At 39.8% G+C, this 27,667-nt stretch overlaps 1 protein-coding gene across 6 annotated transcripts in view; it reads left to right on the top strand.

The window, feature by feature from the left end:
- Positions 1–27,667, top strand: part of NHSL1 (NHS like 1) — a 149,630-nt gene that overhangs the window by 67,534 nt on the left and 54,429 nt on the right. For 5 of the 6 annotated variants that reach the window (XM_031012071.3, XM_055391212.2, XM_063707894.1 and 2 more), the window contains exon 2: positions 9,047–9,199. In XM_031012071.3, the coding sequence (XP_030867931.1) occupies positions 9,047–9,199 (153 nt within the window). Of the gene's footprint in view, positions 1–5,314; positions 5,909–9,046; positions 9,200–27,667 lie in introns of those variants that run through there. The other variant, XM_031012072.3, reaches the window with a different exon arrangement.

Below are 27,667 nucleotides of genomic sequence, written 5' to 3'. Positions count from 1 at the left end.
TTTAACAGTATTTGTGAAAAAGTTTTTGAATTCCAAATAAAGACTTTCAGTACCTCAGCTGCATTTGATACACTGAGGAGGGCCTGTGGGTTTGTGTAAATAGGGATGGGGGCGGGGATGGGCAAGGCTATGTCTATGAGTTCTAGAAGCTGTAGACAGCTCTGCTCTTAAGAAGCTTTTAGGTTTAGACATATAATCTTTGGCCTTCATAAAAATAATGAGGGTGTACTTTAAGATCGTACTAAAGATAAAAGCATGGGTGGTAACAGAGTCATTTATTTAAGTGGCCAAGGTTTAATTTTTTGAACTTTATACTTTAGGTTTATTTGGTTCCTGAAACATTTTACAGATGGTGAAACGCAGGCTGATAAAACCAAGTTGTTCTAGAGAAAGAAAGTTATTCTGAGCTGAGAATGAATTCTGACCTCTTCACCTTTTGTGTGGATTGTGGCACCATTTTCTCTCCCGGCCTCTGGTCAAGCCTATTCAAACCTACTTGTCATTTGACACCAGAGTTCTAGTTAAAATGCAGCACTGGCCCTACAGGTTCCCCTTTGATCCTCCATCAGGGACCCCCTTGCCCACCACCTGCCACTCACCCACGGTGGCAAGCAAGACGCTGCGGGCCTGCCCTGCCTCTCTCCATCTTCCCCACCACCTTTCCCCACAGGGCTGTCCCATGAGCTTTCACCGAAGTTTCAGCATATCTCCCCACATCCCAGGTCTGAGCTTTACCCAAGAGTCTCTTCTCTGTACTCTAATAGCAGGTGGTCCTTTAAATGAGGTGGATGTGTGTTATTTTACCTAGGAACTTCACCATCATCTCTCTCTCGCTAGACTTAATCTTTATATCATCATTTTTATCTGTGTGGGTGTGTCTTTTCCACTAGACTGTGAACTTCCAAAGGTCAATGATCATGTTTGATTAATTTTTAACCTGGACACCTAACACAAGGCAGCGAATACGTTCTCTCTCTCTTTCTCTCTCTCTTTCTTTTAAGAGACAAGGTCTCATTCTGTCACCCAGGCTGGAGTGCAGTGGTATGATCATAGCTCACTGCAACCTCAAACTTCTGGGCTTAAGCAATCTTCCTGCCTCAGCTTCCTGAGTAGCTAGGACTACAGGCGTGAACCACCACACCGGGCTAATATTTTTTTGTATTTTTGGGGGGATAGGGTCTCTCTGGGTTGCCTAGGTTGGTATTGAACACCTGGCCTCAAGCAGTCCTCCTGCCTCAGCCTCCCAAAGCTCTGGGATTACAGGTGTGAGCCATTACATCCAGCCTCAGTTTTTTCTTTTTTAACTGGGGATTAAATTTACCTGTCTGGTTCATGGGGGAAAAAAAAGAGATGATAGTCCTAATAGATGTAAAAATAGTTCCTGAGAAACAGTTTGGGGGGAAAAGCAGATTGTCTCAAATTAGATATGTTGAACTTGAGATAATGTGAAATCTGAGTAGAGCTTAGCAAATGGAACTGAGGGCAGACAAATGGAAGATAATAGAAATGAAGGTTGAGCAGGATGTTTAAAGGCAGTAGCTTAAGCCATGGGCCAGCCGTCTTTTTCTCTTAAAGGTCCAGATAGTAAATATTTTCAGTTTTGAGGACCATACAGTCTTAGTTGTAGCTGCTCAACCCTGCTGTTACAACCCAAGAGCAGCCTTAGACAATATTTCAACAAATATTTGAACAAATGGGTGTGGTGGTGTTCCATTACAACTTTATTATTGGACATTGACATTTGAATTTCATGTACTTTTCACGTTATGAAATATTCTTCTTCTTTTACTTTAAAAAAATCATTTAATGGCTGGATTTGGCCAAAGGGTCATAATTTGCTGACTTATGCTCTATACTAACAAAACCATTCAAGTTTCAAAGGGAAATAAGTAAATAGCGTAGGACAAAGGCTTAGGGACTAGATCTTTGAAGCTTGGTTAGACTTTGTTGGAATTCGGAGAAGGAGCCATCATATGCAGGAGAGGAACTAGTGTGTTGCAGTGTCAATGAAGAGGATCAAGAGCTGGGTGGTTGGAAGTATATGATTAAGAAGATCATTAGGAAGGTGAGGAGAAAGAAAAACACCGTTAGTAGGAGTCAGAAATTCACCGATAACCACTGAGAATTTTTTAAAAATTGAAATAAAATCTTAGACAAGAGAAAAGATAGTATGTGGATATAAGTTGGAAGCAGGGGATATAGAGCAATTACTCGAGATGTTGGCAGTTTAAGTCAAGAGACAAGTAGGAAGACAGCCATGGGGTCTGCTACAGATTCCCTTGCATGAAAGCATGGCCCTTTATTAAGCAGAAGGCTTGCTAAGCTATCTCTTAAGATTTTATTCATTGATTTAACATACACTTACGTATGTTTACATACCAGGTACTGTTCTAAGGAGTTTATCAATAATAACTCTTAGTTCTCATCATGACCTGGTGATATAAACACTGTTGTTATCCCGTTTTACAGATGAGCAAACCAAGGCATGGAGGGGTCACTCCTCTGGTCAGTGGCTGGTAACCTGGGTAGGATGGTTCCAGAGGGGGACTGCTTTTCGCTATTATGCATTAGTGTCAAGTTTTTCATGTCTAGTTCATTAGAACATTTCTTTTTCTTTTTTTGCCCTGTGCAATGGGCCTTGCTTGTAATCCAAACACTTTGGGAGGCTGAGGTGGGAGGATTGCTGGAGGCCAGGAGTTTGAGAATAGCCGGGCAACATAGTACGTTATCTTTATAAAAACTTTTTTTTTTCCGCCACTGTCATATGTGGCTGAAGTTGGCATCAGAAATACCATGGATTTGTATCTTTTCTGTTGCACGTATAAATTGAACAATTAAAAAATACACTTCCGGAAGAATACGTGTCTTCCATCAACCACAGCATTGAGGCATGCAAATTATATGATGAAAACATTTCCCTGTGCTCATGCTTATATCAAGGATGTAAACTAAGAGCTGGCAATTGATTGGGGAAACTTTCTAATTAATAAGCGCTTTTGAAATACAACTTAATATAGAACGCAAGAAATGTGATAGTTTATTTGGTTTATTTCCTGAAGATCTGGATTTTATGGTGTTACGTGGCAGTGTGGAATAATGCACAGAGGATGAGACATCCTAGGATGCCGGGATGGAAGCCTGCCTTCTCCCCCAGGTTTATCACTTACTCGTGTGTAACCAAGTACAGTTGGCTCTCCATATCCGCGGGTTGCACTTCCGTGGATTCAAGCAACCGTGGAGCAAAAATATTTGGGGAAAAAAACACAATAAAAGTAATGCAGCAATAAAAAAATACGTATTTTTAAACCAATACGGTATAACAACTACTTACATAGCATTTACATTGTATTAGGTACTATAAGTAATGTAGAGAAGATTTAAAGTATAATGGAAGATGTGCATAGGTTGCATGCAAATACTACAGTATTTTATATCAGGGACTGGAGCATCCAAGGATTTTTGTATCCAAGGGGCATCCTGGAATGGATACAGAGGAACAACTGCGGCCACTTTATATCACACTTAATATTGAGTGAGAAAGGAAATTACTCCATGCAAGATTCTTCCTATGGTTCATTTTCTGAGAGGAAAGAGCACTTCTCTGGTCCTGGGGAATGGAAATGTGTCTCACAGCCTGAGGAATCTCTGTCTCTCTTTAAAATGGGAGCCAGTGAGATTCATTACACAGTTTTGTTTTCTTGCCATTGCCTCCTTCAAGGTTGTGCTCAAATCTCACCTTTTCATGAGGACCACCCTGACTCCTACGATCCTGCAGCCTGGCCACCCTCAAACCCCCTTATATGTTGCTCAACTTTTTTATTTTGTCTATTGCACTCAACTCCTAATATACCATAAAATTGTAGTTTAGTGTCAAATAATTTAAGCTCCATGAGGGCAGGGATCTCACCTACTTTGTCCAATGATGTATCCCAACTAAATGAAAGAGTAGCAGTTAGCATTGGTGCCTGGTATTTATCTTTCTGATGAATGAATCTATATTCAGATGCCATTGTTGAGCACATGGAAAGCTACATGCTATGGAAGATTGAGCATAATCAGGGTTTCTTGAAAGAACAATTTCTGTTTTCACTGGACATTTGCATGGTGACACTTAACCTCAAACACTTGTGGATTGTGCATATGAGTGTTTTTGCCCACAACTCTCCTTGTGTCTAATGCAGTGAGCAGAGCGAGGTCACTCTTGCAGATAAATTTGTTTTCCAAAGGGGAACTTTGCCCGCTAATTTAAGGCAGCCACATAATCTGACTTACAGGCTCAGTCGTTTCTCATTTGCCATCTGGCAATTTAATTACTTTAAAATAAAGCTATATATAGAATGAAATAACACAAATTGGAAATCTGTGATAATATGTATGATAAAATGGTAACATTTCTATGTGTTCTTTTGTTTTGTTGTTGTTGAAAAAATAAAGGGCATAAAAAGACCTGAGAAGGAATCATTTCAAAGCTTGCCCTAGACAGAGCCCCTTATATAAATTTTATTCTTTGACTAAGAGCCTTTGTTATAAACTAAATGTTTTGAATTAGTGGATTATTACATTTTTCCATTGAGTTATAAGTCTGGCCCAAAGCTATGAAATAAGAGGTTGTCTAAATTGTTTCAAAAGTGTTTGGCCATGAAGTGGAACTGGGCTGAGATGTGAGGAAGATTCTTTTCCTTTTTCCCTTGTCATAGTATTTCCGGATCTATAGTCTCCTCTTTTTTCCTATCCCTTTACCCCTGGAATATGTTTTTTCAGTGCCTTCTTATACTCTGTTTCTGATTTCTCTGTCTCTGCTTGTGCTTCCCTAGTTCTCTGTGGTTAATTGCCAATGGGCAAAAGAACCAGCGCTCTGGATGGTAGATTCAAGTTAAAGAGTAACTCAGATAATGTTTGTTTGAGACGACAGTGAGGGAAGGGCGATTATGGAATTCTGAAAACCAGGAGCTTAAGTGACAATTACATATAAAATAAAGATTAAAATGATTAGGGTACTTTATCTAATTTATCATTTGGAGTGGGGAAGTTGTATTTTTTTTGGTGGATTTTTTTTTTCTTGATTGTTGTGGCAGCTAGATGCAAATAAGATCACGCTTTGGAACACACAATGCTGATTCTCAATCACTGGCAAAGAAGGGTGAGAAGACAGAGCATCCTAATTTGCACAAAAATGCAACCAAGTCATCATTTGCAGCTCCTTGGAGATTCCATTCTAAAGTTTTACTGCTTGTACAAGTTCCTTTGGTATCGGAGGCAGAGCCTGGGGCGTGGTTGGGAAACAATAGTTTGGCTTTTTTCCCCCCTAAATCAGTTCAAATCCCATATACCCTGAATTAACTGGAATTGCTCTCAGACTTGGCAGCTCCTGTAAAAGATCTGGGTGTTCATAGGGGCCTAATGAAATGGGGAACACATTTGTTTCATCTTGACTTCCGTAGAGGAAAGTCTGCACTATTTTTGTGGGCTCAGAGAGGAGGAACTTCTGATCTGTTGGAGAGAAAACTGAATGAATGGGCACTGAGGCAGAAAGCCTGATGTGGCTGTCATGCAAATAAGAACCGTGATTGGCTTTCTCTTTCTTTCAGCGCACGATGTCACTGGCTGCTCTCAGCCTTAAAGATTAGGTTTCAGTAGGAGTTTTTCAGGTTCAAGGACTGTTAATGGTTTGTAACTGCCTGACAATAAGCTCAACCTCAGTTACATCAGCCTGGGCAGATGTCTAAGGATATGAGACCGGGGGAAGAAAAAGTTAGAATCTGTAGCAGAAGGACGAAGCTTGCCACCTGCCTACTGGGCTGAGCTTTTAATGTGATTTACATTTCTAAGCTCTATGTAGGTGCCCTGGAAATGGTGGTCTTCATTAATGCAAAGATTAAGTCTTTAATTAAACTTTTTAAGAAGAAAAGTAAGTAGTTCCTTTTCTCTCTACTACCTATTGTGTGCATATGTTTCCGTATGTGTATATGTCCCTGTGTGTGTGTGTGTGTGTGTGTGTGTGTGTGTCCATGTGTGTGTTTTAGGTCCTTCATTCTTTTGTGTGAAGAAATTAGAGTGTGAAACAGCGTAATAGGCATGAGTTAAACTCTACTCTATACCAGGTTGTTTAAATACCTCAGACTTTTGTAACTCTAGGACAGTATTATGTGATCTTAGCATGTCTTATTTATTTATGATTGGGGTTTTAAGTGAATTCACTTCTTTTGTGCTTTTCAAAAGAAGTCCTTTGAAGAGGGGGGAAAATTCTTGTACTTAATTTATGTTTCCCTTGATATCCAGTGTATGATTTTTTGATTCTTTGGCTAAATATGCAGCTGAGGTAAGGGAGCCTCTGTGTAATGTATCACATATTTCTGGTGGAGATAATCCCCTGAAACTCCCTGGCACTCTTTGTTGTGTATTTAAGAGCTCGAGCACAAACTGTCTAGACTGATCAGTGATTGTTGTAAGGGTACAGAGCTTTTGTAATGTGGCTTTATTGTGTACTTACCATTGACTTACATTTCTTTAATGTAGGTGCTTCTTCATTCTCTTGAAAATAATAATTTTTATAACTACTTGGCTTTGTTTTTACATAGTCGGTGGTTTATTTTAGTTTAGTTTAGTTTAGTGTTTGGACCAGTGACTTATACTGGATAAATGTACATGGGTAGGGGCATTGGTAAGAGGAGCTTTGGAGAAAGCTACAAAGAGCAGCACGGTGGGCTGATTTTCTGCAGCTCCTTGCTAAAGGCTGCCTTTGGATGAACAGATTAAAAGTGGCCCTGGCGAGAGTGAGGAACACCAGGGGAAGAGACCTTTTCATAGGAGCCAGTTGGTAGCTGTGCAGTGGGGCCGATGGTGCGATTGATGGTGCAGACACGAATGCCATTACTTGGATTTGATTTGAAATTGTCGAATAGGAAAAGTTTCCATTTTCAATAGTTTCTAACTCTGAAGTATGGTAACTCAGTCTTTAAAATAAACGGACATCAGCACAAAACACTGTGATGAACTCTGGCTACACTTTGGGGGGACATATGGTGAGTTTGGCCCAATGCTAGATTCTTCTGAAACACAAATGAGAGTTAAGTCAGGTCTTTGTGGATTTTGTGTATTAAGATTGATAGTTGTATGCACCATGCAAAACATTTGCTCAACAAGAGTTTACATGAAATACTAGGTGCCAAATTCACATACTGCTTTTGTTAAATACTAAGCAGAAAGCACAATGGACATTTCTGTTTTTAACTTGATATCTAGTTCTCAATGTTTATTTTCTCATTTAGCAACTTGCGGAGAAGGTGGGGTCCTTTTGAAAATGAGTTATCCTCTTCAGCTTCATAAGATTGTAAAATTTAGTAGCTGCAGAAAAGATGGTATGTGAGATGAGCGCTAGCGTGTGGCCCAGGTTTACAAGAGACAGTGACAGTTCGAAGTTTGGGGCCTCGTTAGAATAATTTTTACTGTTCCTGCCACAACCGTGTTTTACCTGAGTTATTTCTTGAGCTAAGTACTTTATGTATATTGGTTCATTTAATCTTTAGAGTAGCCCTAATAACTGTGCTATAGAGTATGTTTAGTGAATTTTAGATATGCTCAAATGGATTTAATAGTTTATGCGTGTGTTCTCACGTTACTTTGAGAATTCATTTTATGGTCTAGTTTCCAGGTACATGTTATGTTGGGGACATGGATACGCCCAGTGTGAACTCTCTAGCATAGATCAGAGTCAGGAAGACTTGCTCCTCACTCACAATTCAAGTATCTGCTGGCTTTACAGGGGTTAGACTTGCTACCTCAAGCAAATGCCTCAGCACAAGGACTTTCTCCAATACCTTTCCAGTCTCTCTTATGCCTGGGTTACATGGCAGGTATATAGAAAGTATTAAAACATTGTCGATGAATTTGTTTTGGTGCTGTCGGCCTCATTTTGGGCTCCACTGATGCCCCAACTTAGCTTGTGTTGTCAGGAAAAATGAACTAGAGAGGTCTCAAGCCTCCGAGGATTTAAAGAAAAATTATTGTAGAGATTTATCTTAGTCTCAGGATTTTACCTGTTATTTTGTCCTCTAATGTCTTGGTCTCTTCTGTGCTGGGAAAATTTAGTTGAATTGGATTGTGTTGGGAAGAGTCAATTGCATTGTAATTTAAAAAATGTTTAATATAAAAGGGTTTCATGAAAGCAAGAAATGCAGAGAGAATTTTGTAACACAAATGGGTCTCCACATGTATTAGCTATGTCATTTACATGTAAGTTGAATGTTTACGCTTAATTTTTTTTTTTTTTTTTTTTGAGACGGAGTCTCGCTCTGTCGCCCAGGCTGGAGTGCAGTGGTGCGATCTCGGCTCACTGCAAGCTCCGCCTCCCGGGTTCACGCCATTCTCCTGCCTCAGCCTCCCGAGTAGCTGGGACTACAGGCGCCCGCCACTGCGCCCGGCTAATTTTTTGTATTTTTAGTAGAGATGGGGTTTCACCGTGGTCTCGATCTCCTGACCTCGTGATCCGCCCACCTCGGCCTCCCAAAGTGCTGGGATTACAGGCGTTTAATTTTTTAAAAATGTAATTGAGTTTATAACAGTGATGCTCTTTAAATAATGCTGTAGAGGGAGAATATTTGTTATAAACCTCCTGGTAGGAAATTCATTTCTATCAGGACAGTCTAACATTTACTGTTGCGATGGCATTATACAGTTGAGTAACTGCTATTTGCTGTGTGTGTGCGAGGGGGGTTAAGTAGGAATTGGAGGTCTCTATCAATTCTGTCAGATGTTTTCAAACATTGGAGTAAAGGGAGGACCTAAAATGCTGGGAAGCAGTTAACTGAGCAAATGATTCTATGAAAACATTGTTTGGAGGGTGGACACTTTCAGCTTTTCCTTTATAGGTAAAACACTATGGGCAAGACCCCTGGAATCTAAGATTAAAACTAATTTAGGATTTGCTCCATTGCTCCCTTGCTGGCCCTTACCCGTGGATGTGTTAGACATGGAAACACATCATGATGTAATGAACTCGTAGCCAATGAAGTTGACACCTGAATGTATTCTATCTTTTTTTCTATAGCGGTTTCCAACCTAGATGAGGAAAGCCGATGGACAGTCCACTACACTGCCCCGTGGCACCAGCAGGAGAATGTGTTCCTTCCCACCACAAGACCCCCCTGCGTTGAGGACCTGCACCGCCAAGCCAAGCTCAACCTCAAATCAGTACTGAGGGGTAAGATGGCATCCTCTGTGAGCTTATTTTCTTGGGTTACTGGCTGCTGAGAGCATAAATCTGATATCTATTTATAAAACCAGCTCTACTTTTATTGAATGTATAGTATGCTACGTCTTTATACGATATCATAAATACAACCTAATACATGCTGATATGGTTTGGCTGTGTCCCCACCCAAATCTCATCTTGAATTGTAGCTCCCATCATTCTCCTGTGTTGTAGGAGGGACCCAGTGGGAGATAATTGAATCATGGGGCCAATTTCCCCCATACTGTTCTCGTGGTAGTGAATAAGTCTCATGAAATCTGATGGTTTTATAAGGGGACACCCCTTTTGCTTGGCTGTCAATTCTCTCTTGTCTGCCGCCATATAAGACGTGCCTTTCACCTTCCTCCATGATTGTGTGGCCTCCCCAGCCATGTGGAACTGTGAGTCCATTAAACCTCTTTTTCTTTGTAAATTTCCCAGTCTTGGGTATATCTTTTTCAGCAGTGTGAAAATGGGATAATACACATGCCTAAGATGTTCTGGTCTCTGCAGAAACTTGCCTATTTGCAGATATGCAAATCTGTTTCCAGGAGCCCACACCTTCTTAGAAACACTTTAGCATGTTTAAACCGCCAGTGTTAATTTGATCCAAATAAACCACTGCTGACATGGGCAGTTTTGCCACTGTCTTTTTAAAACCATTGTAAGTATTCAAAACCAATTTTTTTTTTTAACACACTTGTTTGTTCTGTTTAGTTCAAGCTGGCTGGAAAAAGGACCTATATATAGACTTTGAAGACATGCCAAATGGTTTGATTTATCAGAACTGGGGTATCACCCAACTGGGCTCCTCTGAGCCTAGGTTCTGCCAGCAGATGAGCAAGGTATACTTGGTCAAGTAGAAAATATAGGAAGAGTGTATTCCTATATCTAGTTTAAAATTCTCATTTTTACTTCAATTTATTGTGGTTTGTTTTTCTTATTGAGATGGAGTCTCACTCTGTCACCCAGGCTGGAGTGCAGTGGCGTGATCTCGGCTCACTGCAACCTCCACCTCCCAGGTTTGAGCCATTCTCCTGCCTCAGCCTTCTGAGTAGCTGGGATTACAGGAGTGCATCACCACACCTGGCTAATTTTTGTATTTTTAGTAGAGATGGGGTTTCACCACTTTGTCCAGGCTAGTCTCAAACTCCTGACCTCATGTGATCCACCCACCTCAGCCTCCCAACATGCTAGGATTACAGGCATGAGCCACTGCACCCAGCCCAATTTATTGTTGATGTTAAAAAGTAAATGTGTGGCAAGGAGGGCAGCCTAAAGGTGATAAAGAAGGAAAGTAGTTCTTCAAAGAGGAAGGAGTGACTTGTAAAATTCAGAGACTTTTTCTTAGTACAACAAACCAAACTTCTTATTCTACCAGATGCTGCTCCTACCAGACTTCTCCTACCATGCAGTATTTGGGACATTAGTATACCAAAGAAGTATTTGTTATTTCTCTGAAATGTAATTTAACTGGGGCTCCTGTATTTTATCTAATTGTGGAAGACTTGACTTTGGGAGAAATTCTGTCATTGATTCAAGGAAAATCTAGAAAAATAATTTTATCTTGTATGTCAGTCACTTATGAAGTGATTAATTCTTTAATGTACCACCACTATGATGACTGATAACATTTATTAAACACTTAACTCTAATGCCAGATACTGTTCTAAGCCCACTGAGTATATTATCTCATCTAATTTTCCCAGTGATCCTACTGCTTACTGTTACTGTTGCAGATGGAAAAATGGAAGCACAACGATTAGAAACTTTCCCAAGATCTCCAAGTTAATTAGCAGTAGGACCAGGATTTAAACTTGGACAGTCTGAGGCTGTGGAGCTCATATTCTTAACTGCTACACTATACTGCCTTTAACAATGATTTATTTATTGGGAATCTGTTATTCTGGCAGAAGTGCAGAGTACAAAGGCAGGGTCCTAGCTCTCAAACACAATGTGGAAAATACTGAGGAGACAAACTAAAAATTGCTGTATGGGAATTAAAGAGGGCAGATAACTTCTGCTTGGAGAGAGAAAGAATAGCTATCCATAGGTTCACCATAGATTTGGTGTTCTGAACAGAACTGTGCAGACATTTCAGATCATGGTTCTATTTTTTGTTCCTTTAATCTTTTGTAATGCTTAGATTATCTAATGTATCTTCCAGTATCTTGTATCTCATAGCTTTGCTATTGGACTATCCAGAAATGAGGGCATTGTTGGTTTCCCTTTTTATTTAGCCTGAGTAACCTCTGTCTTTAGTGACTTCAGTCTTAAATAAGAAGAATGGCATTCGTTTGGTTCGTTTGTAAATGGCCTTGGAGTTGTGCTTTGAGCTTTGTTGCTGTCATAATATTGGTCCCTTAATGTACCTAAATCCAACCAAAGTTTCTTCTAGATCCCTTTACTTCCTTGTGATTTATCTTTAGTAAATTGTGACCAGGAACTTCTCTACTTATAGTTCACCTTCCTCCACCAAATTACTAATAAGAATGTTAAATGGCACCGTTCCCAGGACAAATCCCTGAGGCAGTGCCTCGTTAGCATTTCTCTGCCCAGCTCCTAAGCAACAGAGCACTACATGGTCTGGCTTGTAGAAAACGCTTTCGTGAAGGTATGTGTGAGTTTGAATATTCAGGCTCGACTGTTTTTGATCACTCTCCAGGAAACTGTGCTTCACTCCCATTTCATGTATTTTCAAGTTCCAGATCAGGACTTGACTTTTCTCCCCTTGAAAAACTGAACATCTGTTTATAGGCATTTCTGCTTTTCTTTTTGAATATGCAGTACATCTATATGAAATATCATCTATCCCCACTGGTTTTGCCTAAACATGAATTTTATTTTGAAAAGATAAATGCTTTCATAATTGCTTTAATGCTCTAAAATGGTTCATCAAAGGGATTTACTATTAATAAAATTAATAACTTTGGAAAATTCCTGGAGCGCAACCTTTAAAGTCTGGATTTAAAAACTTCGTAAGAGATTTTAGATAAATTATAGACTTATGAACAGTGGTTGGGAAGGATGAAATGAGAAAGATTATCTGAGTTCTTTTGTTCTCAGTTATTTACTTTTAACCACATGTACAGAACTTCACGTACCTCTTCCCCTATATCATCTTAGCAACCTGAAATAAACACAACATGAGTGCAAGATATTTATTACCTCATTATCAGTGAAGATTAAAAAAATCAATCTCTGAATATGTGGCACTATTAAGATTTGATGTTATATAAATTATCAGTCTAAGTTCATTCAACCTCAGCATTCTCTACTTAAAAATATAGAAAGGTAGCTAGGTATTCACAGTGAGTAATCTATTTTGTTTCTTCTTCTATTCTTACTGTGTCCATAATTTTAAGAAAAGAATACCATTCTTTAATATTAAACAGGCTATTGCTTTTTCATTGCCATTAAATGCTTATTGTGTGAATTAGCCTGTCAGTTTTTATGGGGAGCTAGTCTACTCTTGGGAACCATAAAGTGTGAAGGGAAACGACACAGTGAGTATCAATAAATGCATAATGAAATGTAAACATATACGTTTTAAAACAATGCATAAATCCTTAGTAGTTAACAGATTAACTGAAGAAGCCACAGAATTACTGGAAAATGTTTTGTGAAAAAACTGAGTTTGACTTAGTACATAAAAGCAGATAATAGACATAAATTAATCAATATTGAGCATCTGTTCGGTTCTATGCCAGGAGTGTTTAAATGAACGGATGAAAGTTCCTGGGTCCTCAATTTTAAAGAGCCAGGCCTGCTGTCTTGGCAGCAGCTTGTAGCAAAGTTTGTCTTGAGGTTTGCTACTGCAAGCTTACTGTCTTACGGTAGTAAACAGGCAGTAGTGTGATGGAGGTGTGCATGAGTTACATTGTGCACACAGGGAGAGAGGGCTCAGTCAGAGAACAAAGAAAAGCACTGGGAGGTCCCCTCACTCGCCCACTCCCTCCTGCTCCCATCCCCACATGAGAGAGGAGATAGTCTTTCAAGATGTGTAAAATGGCATTTGGAGCAGGCTCTTGTCCATGTATAATTTCGCTCTACTCTGATCCGAATATAGCAGATATCTTTTGTATTTACAGCTGGAGAGTCTCTGGAGACTTTGATAAAATTTGATGGTCACAGGCTTAGATTAAATGTCTTGGTTTTGTTTGTTGATTTGTTACTGGAGATTTAGGTAATGATTCACTGCTAATGAAGATACAAACATGTACAGGTTGAACATCCCTAATCTGAAAATTAGAAATCTGAAATGCTCCAAAATCCAAAACTTTTTGAGCACTGACATGATGCTCAAAGGAGGTACTCATTTGAGCATTTTGGGTTTTGGGATTAGGGATTCTCACTCAGTAGTTATAATGCAAATATTCCAAAATCAGAAAAAAACCCAAATCGGAAACATTTGTGGTCCCAAGCATTTCGGATAAGAGATACTCAACATTTACCCAGATTTAAAAATGGCATTTTAATATTTGCTTCAATAGACATCTGGCTAGCAACAAAAAATAAATTTTTGAAGATGGATCCCATTATCTGTGAAGAATTCACTCAGCTTCTTACTGAGTTTCCAGAAGAAGTCTACCCTTTTTACATCCATCATTGTTTGAATCCTTCATGAACTTCACTGGAGATAGCTGTGATGATAAGTAACCTAAATCTGGCTAAATTTTTATCTGCATAGTTTTTAGCTTTATGGAAACGGCTACAACTAAGTGGAAAAGAAATCAAGAGATAGTAGTAAGCTGAATGAGAGGTTCAGATTTTGCTTTTTTGTAACCTGTAGACCTCATTTGACAACTGTGAGCATATTAAAGGCTGAAATAAAGACATGTCACTTTTAAGGCTCCATCCCCAAAAAGCCCAACTTGAGAGAGAGATAAACATAATTTCTCACAGTATGTTTAACAGGCACTTTAGTTACTGTCTCTGTGTACATTCCTGCCTGAATTAGTTCACAGAGCAGCTGTTGTTGGCATCAGAAATGTTCTCTAGTCACAGCTCTTTCCTGAAGAAATGCATTTTAGCAGGTCAGCATGCTCCATGGCTCTAGAATTTAAAAAGTGTGAGCACAAGGAGGAGTGTTGAATCTGGCCTATGTCATTCAAAGTCAGAGGGTTATATTTATTATACCTGAAAGGATAGGAGTTGAGAATTTATTACACAATGTGAAAAAATAACTACTTACAGCAAGTGATTAAAAACAATGGTGCACACATCGACCTGTTTAACATTACAGAATGATTTACCATCCAGGCGCGGTGGCTCACGCCTATAATCCCAGCACTTTGGGAGGCCAAGGCGGGCAGATCACGAGGTCAGGAGATAGATACCATCCTGGCCAACATGGTGAAACCCCGTCTCTACTAAAAATACAAAAATTAGCCGGGTGTGGTGGTGCATGCCTGTAGTCCCAGCCTACTCAGGAGGCTGAGGCAGGAGAATCACTTGAACCTGGGAGGCAGAGGCTGCAGTGGGCTGAGATTGCGCCACTGCACTCCAGCCTGGTGACAGAGTGAGACTGTCTCAAAAAAAAAAAAGGAGAATGATTTACCTTCCCTAAAATTATGGACTAGATTTCCAAGTTGTTCCAGCCAGATTTCTCTACAGTTACCGACAGCAGACTTTGAGGGTGACTGCATCCACCCTTAGTTGTCATGAAGCCTCCTAGCTCCCTTTTGGTGTAGACAAGTATGTTTCTTGGGAGAGATTGTGGGCCTCCTTCTGGATTTGATAAGGGTGTGTCTTATTTATCTGCCTAGAGCACGTGGGTCCCTGAGATATCGCAGATACCCCTTGTCTTTCGCCATCGGTTCTCCACTTGAAGGTCCTGTGGCACTTTCCCAGAACTGTCTAGGAGGTGCCTTTGTAGGAATGGCCTGTGGACATTGATTGAGAGCTCTCCCTGATGGCATGATGCATCTGCCCACAACCTCAGACAGGCCCAAGATGGACATCTGCTTTGCCCACCTTGTGCTAACCACATTGAATTCTTCATCTTTTTTTCTGTAACTTTTAAAAAAATATGACATATAACACAGAGAGGTACATAAAACGTGTATGGCTTGAGAAATAGAGTGAACAGCTGTATAACCATTACCTAGGTCAAAATGTGACCTAAACTTCAGAAGCTTCCTGTTCCTGCTTGCTTGCCTTTCTTTTTTCTTTCTTTCTTTCTTTCTTTCTTTCTTTCTTTTTTTTTTTTTTTTTTTTTTTTGAGACAGGGTCTTACTCTGTTGCCCAGGCTGGAGTGCAGCAATGTGATCACGGCTCACTGCAGCCTTGACTTCCCGGGCCCAATCCATCCTCCTACCTCAGCACCCTGAGTAGCTGGGACTACAGGCACACAACACCGTGCCCAGCTAGCTTTTGTATTTGTAGAGATAGGGTTTTGCCTTGTTGCCCTGTCTGGTCTTACTCCTGGGCTAAAGTTGTCCACCTGCCTCGGCCTCCCAAAGTGCTGGCATTACAGGCGTGAGCCTCCACACCCAGCCATCTTCCTGTTTTCTAACAGAAGTCCAGGTGTCATGTGAAGTACTTTGAGTCACATCTAAATTCCAATCCTGACTTTGTTACATACTAGGTATAGGTTACTTGAGTTTAATTTTGTTTGTTTCTTCAACATTTTGATGTTATTTTCTCATCTATAAAGGCCATAATATCTGTTTACATGGGAATGAAATGAACTTATTCATGTAAAGTATTAATATCTCAATATACCTGCCCCTCAATGTGGAAGTTATGTGTCTGTGGAGGGAGGGGTGCATTTTAATTGAAGTGCAATGGAACATAGATATAATTTTACAAATCTCAAATGGCCTCAGCATTTAGTTGGGTCTTTCTTTCCTACCCGTTGTGCTCCAGAGATATACTGTGGGAGGAGGGATAAAGGAACAGAACAAGGAACACCTTCTGATGACAGTGACGGACACTTAATACTCAGGTTCATTTCATCCACATGAGCAAGATGCCTTTCGCCGCTCACCATCAACCTCTGAAAGACCCCTAGAATGCTGGAGCTGGAAAGAGCTGCCCAGTCCTCTGGTCAGTCCCCCTTTCCATTTTGTAGATAAGCAAAGCAAGACCCAGAGAAGTTAAGGGTTCCTGGTGCTCACGCATGCTGGCCTATTCTGATCTCAGACCTCAAGAGCACTGAAGAGACCTGTCCCTTTGATGCCCTTTCAGCTGTCCTCCACTTTATGGAAGTTCACAGGGACAAAGCTCACCCTGGGAATCTCATGGCCAAAGATGGATTTGGTTTCTTTAGCCAGTTAATTTAGAAATGCAAATTGGCTCATCATTTCCTATAGGTGGTGACTTCATGGTTACTCCTGAAGTCTCCTCACTCACCCCTGATTTCATTAAAATTCAAATAAGTCTAAGAGAAATAAAGGAAGCATCACATGACATGTTTGATTAATATCTATAACCATTCTTTCATCTTAATGGCTTTTGGTGCTTATTTTTAGGGTTATAATTGGTTATTAGTAACTCAATAGACTTAAAAAAATAGGCACAGGTTGCAAGGGAAGGAAAGATAAACATTTGAAATTAATAAATACACTAATGATTTAGCACTTGCAGCTGAGTTTACAATTTGCCTAGTTTGCTACTTCCCAAAGAATACTTCAGTAAAATTGATATGCAAAAGGTGAAGGTCAGATGTCTCTGGCTAAGGTATTCTAATTTTTTTTTTTTTTTTTTTTTGAGACAGAGTCTTGCTCTGGTGCCCAGGCTGGAGTGCAGTGGTGTGATCTCGGCTCACTGCAACCTCCGCCTCCTAGGTTCAAGTGATTCTCGTGCCGCAGCATCCCAAGTAGCTGGGACTACAGGTGTGCACCACCCTGCCCAGCTAATTTTTGTATTTTTAGTACAGATGGGATTTTGCCATGTTGGCCAGTCTGGTCACTAACTCCTGACCTCAGGTGATCTGCCTACCTCAGCCTCCCAAAGTGCTGGGATTATAGACGTGAGCCACCACGCCCAGCCACTTAAGATTCAAGCAAGAAGCTTTCAATGACTTACATTCATTTATACAATTTTAAATCGTTTTCAAGTTGAAACAAATATTGGCATAGAATTGGGGGGCAGGAGGAGTGCTATGTTATTCTGAAAAAGCAACTGAACAGAGGAAGGAAGTATAATTGTCTCATATTTCGCAAAACCGCAGTAGCACTGACATCTTGTTTTGTTGTCATTAGTGATTCCAGAAGATGAGATGGGAGACCAGAATTCTGGTTGCAGTGTTGTCAGTGGCAAGCTGCAGGATATTGGAAGTCAGGTCCCATCTTCGTACTTGGCTTCCACCTCTGAAAAACAATTTATGATTTCTATGTTCCCTTCTAAGCTCTAAAATTCTGATTGGCTTCTCAGTACTTAACTGTTTAAGGGTAATATGTGTGAAGTTAACTGACACAAAGATATTACCAATGGCTGAGCCTAAGTCCTGACAAACTGGGATGTGTAATCTTAAGTTTGTATGGACGGAAAAATTGTCTAAGTGCATACTGCAAGTGAAGCACTGGGCTGGATGTTATAGTGCAATCAAAGATGAGTGTCGTCAATGCTTTCCTCCAGAGGCTGAAAGCTAGCCAGAGATAAGATGTATGTATGACTAGCTTATGTGCAAGGTTCATAGCGGTGGTATTATTAAGCCTCAACCCTGGGTGTTATCTTTAAAACGAACTTGGTCAGCCTGCCCTAGTTAAAAATTCTTTACCAGCTCCGCATTACTAACAGAATATAACCTAAGCTCTTAGCATCTAGAAACCTTCCTGAACTCAAGCCTGTTTGTCTCATCTCATCTGCGGAATCACCTTTGCTCCCCAGACATCTCTACTCCTCCACCCAATTTTTTTTACTTTGTGCCTTCACGTGTAATGATAAAGTCCTTCAGTTGGAATGCTAGCTTGTCTTGTTCTTCTTTCTGTCTACTGCATGTCCCAAGCCATACTTTTTCCCTTCTGAACCACAACCTCTCACACCTGGCCAACTCCTGTTTCCCCTTTGTGAGTCATCCTTGGGTGCTAGAGTCCCCCACAACCTTTCCTGGATTTCCCCTGGGTAGCCCCAGGAAGTCCTTTTCTACCTTGTCATGGAAGCTTACACTCCACCATTCTACTGCTTATGATACACTATATAATTGTGTTTGCATGTTTATCTCCCCACTTGACAGTAACATCCGTGGGAACAGGGCTTTGTCTTTTCACTTGTGTGTCCCCAGCACACAGTCCAGTGACTGGGACTGCAAATACTGTTGTGTTTGTAGAAGGCCTGAAAATGTTTGGAAAAGTCACCTAAAACACAGGAGAGAGATCAGAGTCAAAGCCGGGGAACAAGTAGTGAGAATGTGGAGTGATGAGATTGGGGGTGGAGAGGGCCAGTGGTGAGGAGGAGGGGGGGTTGAGGCTTGGAAGCTTTACTTTAGGGCACTGGGAGGGAGAAGTCTGCAAAAGAGCACAACTGGGGAAGAAGAAAGTCAGCCAGGATGAGGCAGTCATCATGGCACTCACAGGTGGGGAGAGAGTCATTGTAAGAAAAGGCTGTTGAATCGGTTGTTAGGTGGTGATTGGTGACCTTTGAAAGGGCAGTTTCAAGGAAGTCTTTAGATTAAGCCAGATTTCCTGCGATAAGAAGGATTTTTATAAGCAGAAAAACAATAAAAGTAATTTTTTTAAAGAAATAAAGGTGAATGAATGATGCCAACAGAGCAGAGAGGGAAGGGATAGTATTTTGAGGTGGTGGCAGGGTACAGCTGATATTATTACATGTTTTAAAAACTAGAGCTTATGAAAACAGGGCCATAGAAAAAAGGAGTCAGCAGGAGGGGAAAGGATTGCAGATATGGAAAGAGAATGGGAGGATGTTCCCTGAAGAAGCAGGAAGGAGGCAGTCAACTCAGGGCAAAGCGGAGGGTCGGAGGTTGCGGCCTCTGTCTCCTAGAGGGAATTGGGGAAGCGTGTTATGAGACGGAGCCAGAGATTGAGGCTGTTCATTACATGGTGTGGGAGCCTTGCTTGCAATGTGGCCCCCGCCATATTGTTAGTTCTTTGGTGAAAAGGATGACTTTATTTGGTGCTCTCTCGCTCAGGTCTTGTGAATTTAATTAGGTTGACTTTTCAAAGACAAATGATGTTATTAAAGGCTTTAAAAAAATATGTGTGGTATTTCATTTGGCTCTATTGGAATTTTTGTCCTGAGGGAAAGTTGCCCAGCCGGGTGAAACCATGGATTAAATGCCCTATTGAGAAAAAGAAAAGAGCAGACAAAAATATGGGATTAACAGAATGGGAATTATATACAAAAAGGGGCTATTTAACTTCTCCTATTGGATTTGATGGCACGGAATTTTCTATAATACTAAGTACTACTCTGGGTACAGTAACTCCAAAAGAAGTGCTTTCCTTGGTGTCCTTAACTCGGGAGAGGGAAGTTGGATGCAAGAGCAAAGGAAAAATGAACAATCATTGCTTTTTCAGATAAAGAGACGTGTTGCCCCCACCCCCATACCGTTTTTTTTTTTTTTTAACGGTAAGCAACACAGAAAAGATAGAATGGCAAAGACAGTCATTTAAATGATCCAGGTCTTAACAAAGCACTACGGATTGTTTAAACAAAAGGCTTTTTGTTTTGTTTTTGTGTCTGTAGCCAGTCTGCTGTTTCAGCAATTCTATTTTAACTCCCGATAAAGTAAGTAACTTGAGTGGCCTCTATATTTCACTCAGGGCAGCATAAAAACGATACATTGAAGGTACTGTTGGTAAGGTTTGTTATCATTCACGATACAACCGAAGTCTCCGGTGTTGGCTTAGAATCTTTGCAGGCGATTTGATCTTGAGTAACCTTGGTGATGCTCCTCTGCTGCCAATGATACGGCTTTTTAATTCTAAAGTGAAATGAGATCGCCTCCAATTTGGCGGCTCTCTCTGGTGGTGCTCAACTAGGACTTGCAGACTCTCAGCACACTCACATTAATCATGGCATCAGAAAGCTCTCACCTTAATTTAAATCAGATTTAGTTCTTCAAGGCTTCTTAAATTAATCTGGGCATGTGACAAGAAGAAATGTTAAAAGCTGGTTTTCTGCAATGGCAAATGACATTTTAATAATAATTCTTGCCATGGTGTGCAATGAAAAACAAAGCTAACAGACAGTTTATCCAGTGGCTCAACTTTTAATGTTTAACTCCTAAGGTTTTTTTTTTTTGTTGTTGTTTGTTTGTTTTGTTTTGTTTTGGGAGGTTTTAATTTCACTCTAATAGGAATTAATCACAGAGCAAGAATATTAATCAAAATGGCCTTTTATTTTTAACCCTTCTACATAAAATGAGATTGTCTATGGTGTTTAATGTCAGTGACAGAGATATTGATCCCAAGACATGGGGGAAAACCAGTCTTTCTAAAATGTGTTAATGCATTGTTAACAAATTCATTTCCAGTTTGACTGTTGAGCCGATGACCACAATTAGTAGCGTATTTTCCCTCTGTGGTTCTTCCCAACCTGGTCATTTTATTTTGCTAAATATACAATGTAAATTGTATATTTACATTGTAAATGAGAAGTCATTTGGAATTGTGTTATTATAAAATAATTTTTAGGCAGTCTGCTTATCATTCCTTTTTTTTCCCCCTCCCCTGGCAAAGAAACCTGTCCATTTGAAAGGTAGCATTCTGTCACCACCTCCTCTCTTACATCTTACTCCCCGCCTAAACTTGCCTGCAAGCTTTTTCTGAAAATGCAGCTTTCCTGTGGCATCTGTTCTGTCTGACTAGAAAGCTTTGGGGAGTTGCCCATGATGCAGTTAGCTTTTTAATCCTAGATTGGTCAGTTTCCCTGAAATTCTACTGAGGCAAAATTTCCTTGGATATATAACCATGATGGTGCACCAGACATCATCTTCCTTATTCATTCTGTTCCACCTACTCTCCTCTCATCCTCTTATTACTCAAATATGTGAGTTGTGGATGGGAGAAGAGGCCCATTTAATGGGAGGTCAGGTCATATGCCTTGGGTTAATCAAGGCGGAAAATGTGGCTGAGGATAAAATCTACCTGGGTGACCAATGGGGCCATCACCTTTGTCATATAGTTACAGTACCCTTTCAAGCACGCTACTGAACAAATACAGATCATTCATTCATTTAAGGAACTCACTGAGCACCAGCCAGCCACCCACATTGAGCCATATCATGTAGGGCTTAGAAACCATTAGTAGGATTTTGGCTTTTACATTCAGGGCGTGGAGAGATTTGAACTTAGAAGTGACATAATCTGACTCATTAGTTTGAAATGGATCAATCTGATTGTGTGTTGAAAGTTCACAGTAAAGGAGACAGGGGTGTCAAAGTAGGAGACCAGGTGGAGGTCACCATCAGGTGAGAGATGGTGGAGGCCTGATCAGGAAGTTTTCCCTGCAGTTGCAGCTGGAGTGGAATGTTAAAATAAATATAAGAACCCTCCAAGCATTTTAAGGAAATCTTGACATGTAAGACACATTTCTACAGTAGCAAAGCTAAAGCTTTTCCTGAAACAAAATGGCATTCTTTAGGGACTAAAAGTAGATACCAGATATAGCATTCCCCCACCATTGATCTGTACCATATCAGCTAAATTCTTTATCCTATGTTCCCTTTTAAGTTATTCGCTTGGCGAGTGTGGATCATTTGTGACGTAATAAAAAGAACAGACCAACCTTCTTTTCCTTTGGGCATTTTATCATTTGTCACGTGGAATATGTAGGAAGCAAAACTCTATTGCCCTCTTTGGGATCCCCACCTAACACCACCTCTAAGTAGAGAAGACTTCTCCTCTTTCACTTTTACCTCCACCCTAAATGGATATCATGTTGATCCCTTTAATTTTATTTCTACTTCTCTTTAGGTATTTGCCTTACTCTGAAACAGTTTTCTCGCGGTGTGGCTCACAGGACAGCTGCACCAGCAGTGATTGAGGACTTGCTAGGAATCCAAGTTCTCAGGCTCCATCCCAGACCTACTGAATCAGATACGGGAGTGGACTCCGCAGTATTTTTACAACAAGCCCTCCAAGGGATTCTGATGTACCTTAATTTGGGATGCCACTGCTCTGTACATTGGCCTGTGAATTTGTTTAATCAGGCAGCTAAACTGTAAGCACCTTGAAGGCTGGAATGTAACCCTTTAGTCCCACTACCCTTTACAAGCTACAAGTTAGGATTCTAAGACACAGCTACCCAGTTTCAGAGTTGGAGCTCTTGACTGCTGCTGCTCTTCTCTCTCGTTGGTGGCAAAGGTGACTTGAGAAACTGGTGTTGATGCCTCTGTGTATTCATTCTATGTTTTCTTCAAGCTAGCTCTGCCTTGACTGTCTGGAAGAAGAGTATTCAGAGGTTTAGAAAAAAATGGCTGGCCAAAGCACAGGTCAGGAGAATCACTGAACCTGGAGGTTGGAAAGAAAACATAATTGTCACCAGCTTGACTTTCTCTTTTTCAACTTGCTGGTGGTATAAGTCTAGATAACTTTCATCCTCCTTTTTTTTTTTTTTTTTTTTGAGACGGAGTCCCACTGTGTCACCCAGGCTGGAGTGCGGTGGTGCCATCTCAGCTCACTGCAACCTCCGCCTCCCGGGTTCAAGCAATTCTCCTGCCTCAGCCTCCTGAGTAGCTGGGACTACAGGCACCCGCCACCACGCCCAGCTAATTTTTGTATTTTTAATAGAGATGGAGTGTCACCATGTTAAACAGGCTGGTCTTGAACTCCTGACCTTGTGATCCGCCCGCCTTGGCCTCCCAAATGTTGGGATTACAGGCGTGAGCCCCCGCGCCCGGCTTCATCTTCCTTTTTTAAGGCAAAGTAAGACTTAGTCCCTTCAGGAAATTTCCCTTTTCCCTGACACCAGGGTGATAGTTGGCATACTTTCATATTGGCCCTCTCTTTCTTGCTTCACCTGCAGCTAAGCACATTGTACTCTATTACCTGGAATGTTTTGTCTTTATAGATTCCATTAAGAGATAAAATATTTACTTTTACAACTTTTAGAAAGTCTTGGGCTTACTCGTTAAAGACATATATTTTCTCTTTTTTATGTTTTATGTTGCTTTGAATGCTAAGTGTCACTGAAGTGATAATTGGTGAAGAAGTGGTCTTACGGGCTCAAATTTGCATTTATTAGGAGGTAAATTTGAGTTTAATACTTGAAATATAAAAGCATGCTTTTATGCTGTTATACATATTCCTGTATAGCTACATAAAACAGCTCTGGCTCTAAAAAGAGGGGAAGGGAGAAAAGAATAAATCATTAGTCTAATAATAAACCAAAAGGGCCTATTTATTTGAAACTTATTTAAAACTACTATAAATTATAAAGGAAAATATTCATTGAAAAGATCTGTATTCAATACACAGTGTCTTTAAGATTTAAAACAGCTTTTCACCTCTTTGATATGCTACACACAACTGAGTAACTTAAATGTTTGAACATCTATTGTCTTTTAATTATGTTCTAGTTTGTTTATTGTTGAAGACAATTTAAATAAATTGAAGTTCAACTGCTTTGAAGAATTTATGGAAAATCTAAACATAATTTTGGAAAATTCATCGTGCATGAGTGACAAGGGAGAATCCTAACTGTATCAGTATGATTTCTTTCTCTTTTCCAGTATTGCCAAGCCCAACAAATTAATGAAGGGGTAGGTAAATAAATCCCTTGTATTTTAAATGCACTTTGGTTTGATTTTTCATGAAGAAAATAAGTTCTCTAATATTCACAATACATGATATTTAGGTGCAGGCAGTTTTTCCTTTGTATTTATTCGAAAGCTCAAACTAGATTATTTAGCTATACAATACTTCATTCAGCTATTGGGCTGGAATTCATTTTCTTCTAAACATGAATGTTTGTAGTCTTATGTATTCTCAGTCCTTCTGGACTAAGATGAAGTTTTGTGATAGAACTGGCCTTTTACCCTGTTATTTATAATCTGGTAGATTATTAACTGAGATAGAAGTTTAAAAACTTCGATCTACCAGAAACTTTATACCTGGGCTTCAGAATCTGTATGACTGATACAATAACTGCTTTCCTTCAATTCTCAGAGAATTATTGTAAACACAAATCAGGTAATGATAACAAGAGGCTTTCAGTTTAGAAAAGTGTCAGTGGTATTAGCTTTAAAAATCAGTCATCCGAAAAAAGATTTTTTAGACTCTAGATCATCATAGGACTTTCTCACTGAAGCAGTACATCATGACTGCTATTTTTATAATTAACTTTGGGACTGGAGTCCTCCCAATGCTTAATGACCTTGAATTACAGTAGGAAGGTTGCAAAAGATTTAATGCTATTAAAAATAAACCACATTCAGTTTTTAAAATATGGTATATGTAGAATATACCATGCTAGAAATAACAAATTCTAGAAATAACAAATTATACTTTGACCTGAATGTTTCAAAACTTTCCTAGGAGCTCATACTCATACACGTCAACACTACCCATGACCTGAAAAATGACAACTGGCCTACCGAACTGGTCCTTCTGGCTTTTCACACTGCAGTGCTTGTTTTAAATACAGTTGACCCTTGAACACAACACATTTGAACTTGGAGGGTCCACTTATATGGATTTTTTCAATACAGTCAGCCCTCCATACATTCTGGGTCCTGCAACCGAAACCAAATGCGAATGGAAAATACAATACTCAGGTATTTTCTGCATCTGAAACCAAATGAGAATGGAAAATACAGTATTCACAGGGTGTGAAACCTGCATTATACAGAAAGCCGACTTTCTGGGTCTGCGATTTGCAGGAGTTTAGTATGCATGGATTTTGGTATTCTGGGGTCCTGGAACCAATCCCCTTCTGATACAGAGGAATGACTGCTTCTTTTGTCAGTTCTTTGCCTTTCTCACGCAATCTAAGAAGTCAACAAACTTCTTACTTTTTTTCTTTTAGCATCCCCTCATCTTCCCATATCATTTTCTTGGGAAATAGAAAAACAATCCCATCTTATTCCACTTCGCATTCAATTTCTGTTTCTTCTATTTCTCCATCTCCCTCTCATTTAAGCAGGTCATACTTAGTAACCATCTATTTAAGAACTTTACCCCTTCAGATTATATTTCAGAATCTTTATAATAAACTTGGGAAAATTTTCACTGCATTGTATGCTTCCTTTTGTGGAATTATACATATGAAGAAATCCATCATGACAAATTACAGAAGTCAGTGATAAAAATGTCCACGTACGTTTATCAGCATCACAAAGCACCTTGCATTTTCCTCATGTAGATAATAGCATGTTTAAAGTAGTTCTCTCTTATTTGTGGTTTCACTTTCCATAGTTTCAGCTACCTGCAGTCAACCATGGTCTGAAAATTTTAAATGGAAAATTCCAGAAGTGAACAATTTATAAGTTTAAAGTTTTTGCCATTCTGAGCAGTGTGATGAAATCTCACAACAGCCCCCTCCATCCTGCCTAAGACATGAAACCTCCCTTTGTCCATCGGATCCACGCTGCAGACACTGCCCGTCCATCAGTCAGTTTGTAGCCAGCTTGGTTATCAGATTGCCTGTCAGCATCTCAGTGCTTGTATTCAAGTCACCCTTATTTTACTTAATAATGGCCCCAAAGGGCAAGAGGAGCAATGCTGGCCATTTGGATATGCCAAAGAAGCTGTCAAGTGTCTCCTTTAAGTGAAAAGGTGAAAGCTTTTGACTTAAAAAGGACAGCAAAAGAAAATCATATGCTGAGATTGCTAAGATCCATGGTAAAAATGAATCTTCCATCTGAGAAATTGTGAAAAAGGAAAAAGAAGCTCCTGCTAGTTTTCCTGTCACACCTCAAACATTATCATAGGTATAGATGTCTAGGAAAAAAACATAGCAATAGATAGGATTTGGTACTGTCTGTGGTTTCAGGCATCCACCAGGGGTCTTGGAACATATACCCTGAGTATAAGTCAGGGACCACTATATTAAAAATTGAATGACTAAAGAATAGCTTAATGCATAGAGATTTGGAGGCCACAGCAGTAATAAATTCATGTGAGAGTCAGATGACCATCTAGCGCTATGACATTATTTTTTTCTTCTCTATTTGAAACTTTGGTCTACCAAGAAATGTTTGTCTCTCGTCCTTGTGCTATGGAAAATGGATTGACATGAAAGGAAGGAGGAGGAAATTTAAGGTTGGGAAACTAGAGGACACAACCAACAGTGATACCTTTATCCAAGCAGTAGTGTGAGAACAATAACACAGTTTTGCTGTAAATTTCTGTTGCAAGAAGAATATGTGTGAACAATTGGTCTTCTTTTACATTTAGGATCTTGTTTCTAGCCTGTGGTCGCAGGCATAACCTGGCTTTAAATTATGCTATGCTTTGCAGTTACTCTCTCAGTTCAGTGTTTAAAAAGTCTTTGCTTATTCGTGATGGCTTGCTGTCACTTTTGTTTCACCCCACAGACAATAAACTCCAATTCTAATGAACAAAACCATGGTTTTAGAACCTGAGATCTGTTGCAACTTGACAAGAGGAGAATTTTCTGAATTTCCCCTAGAGTTGGAATAAATGACAGTGGAATTTGATGAGTTTACTAGATTTCAGAAATGTGATAAGAGCAAAAAAAAAAATTGGTCAGCTGCCATGAATTTATATTGTCTAGTCTTATCTTAGATCCAGCATCATATTTCATTTGTTTTACTACCATTTATTATACTGCTATTAAAACATTTTTGTGGCCAGTGCGGTGGTTCACACTTGTAATCCCAGCACTTTGGGAGGCCAAGGCAGGCAGATCACCTGAGGTCAGGACTTTGAGACCAGCCTGACCAAAAATTAGCCAGGCATGGTGGTGTATGCCTGTAATCCCACCTACTCAGGAGGCTGAGGCAGGAGAATCGCTTGAACCTGGGAGGCAGAGGTTGCACCATTGCACTCTGTTCCAGCCTGGGCAAAAAAAGCGAAACTCCGTCTCAAAAAAAAAAAAAAAAAAAAAAGTGACATAAATTTCATGGTGAAAAAAAGATGCATTGTCTTCTAAACTGGGCTCAAAAAGGTGACACACAATGGAAGTACTAATAATTGCCGGTCTTTCATGCTTTTAACTTGTGGATGATGATTTTGCAATATTTGGTCTTTTAAAATCTAACACGTGTCAAGTCATTTTGGCTATTTTCAATATTATTGCCAAGAATATAAAACTAATAATCACCCTTAGAAATGATCTTGCCCAGCAGTCTCTTCTTATTTCCCAGGGAAACGTCCTTTTGAAACACAGTCTTACTTGGTATCCAATACATTACATATATTTGTAAAAGTAATGTTTGAGTAGTGTTAAGTTTTATAATTTAAATTTTTAAAACATAATTATTTATTATTAGTCATTTTACTATTATTATACATTTTAGAGGCATGGTCTTGCTCTGTCTCTCAGGCTGGAGTGCAGTAGCCCAGT

Source organism: Gorilla gorilla, chromosome 5, assembly GCF_029281585.2.
Source record: "Gorilla gorilla gorilla isolate KB3781 chromosome 5, NHGRI_mGorGor1-v2.1_pri, whole genome shotgun sequence".
Lineage (NCBI taxonomy): Eukaryota > Metazoa > Chordata > Mammalia > Primates > Hominidae > Gorilla > Gorilla gorilla.
The sequence above is the reverse complement of the archived record's forward strand: the minus strand, read 5'-3'. Positions and strand labels throughout refer to the sequence as shown.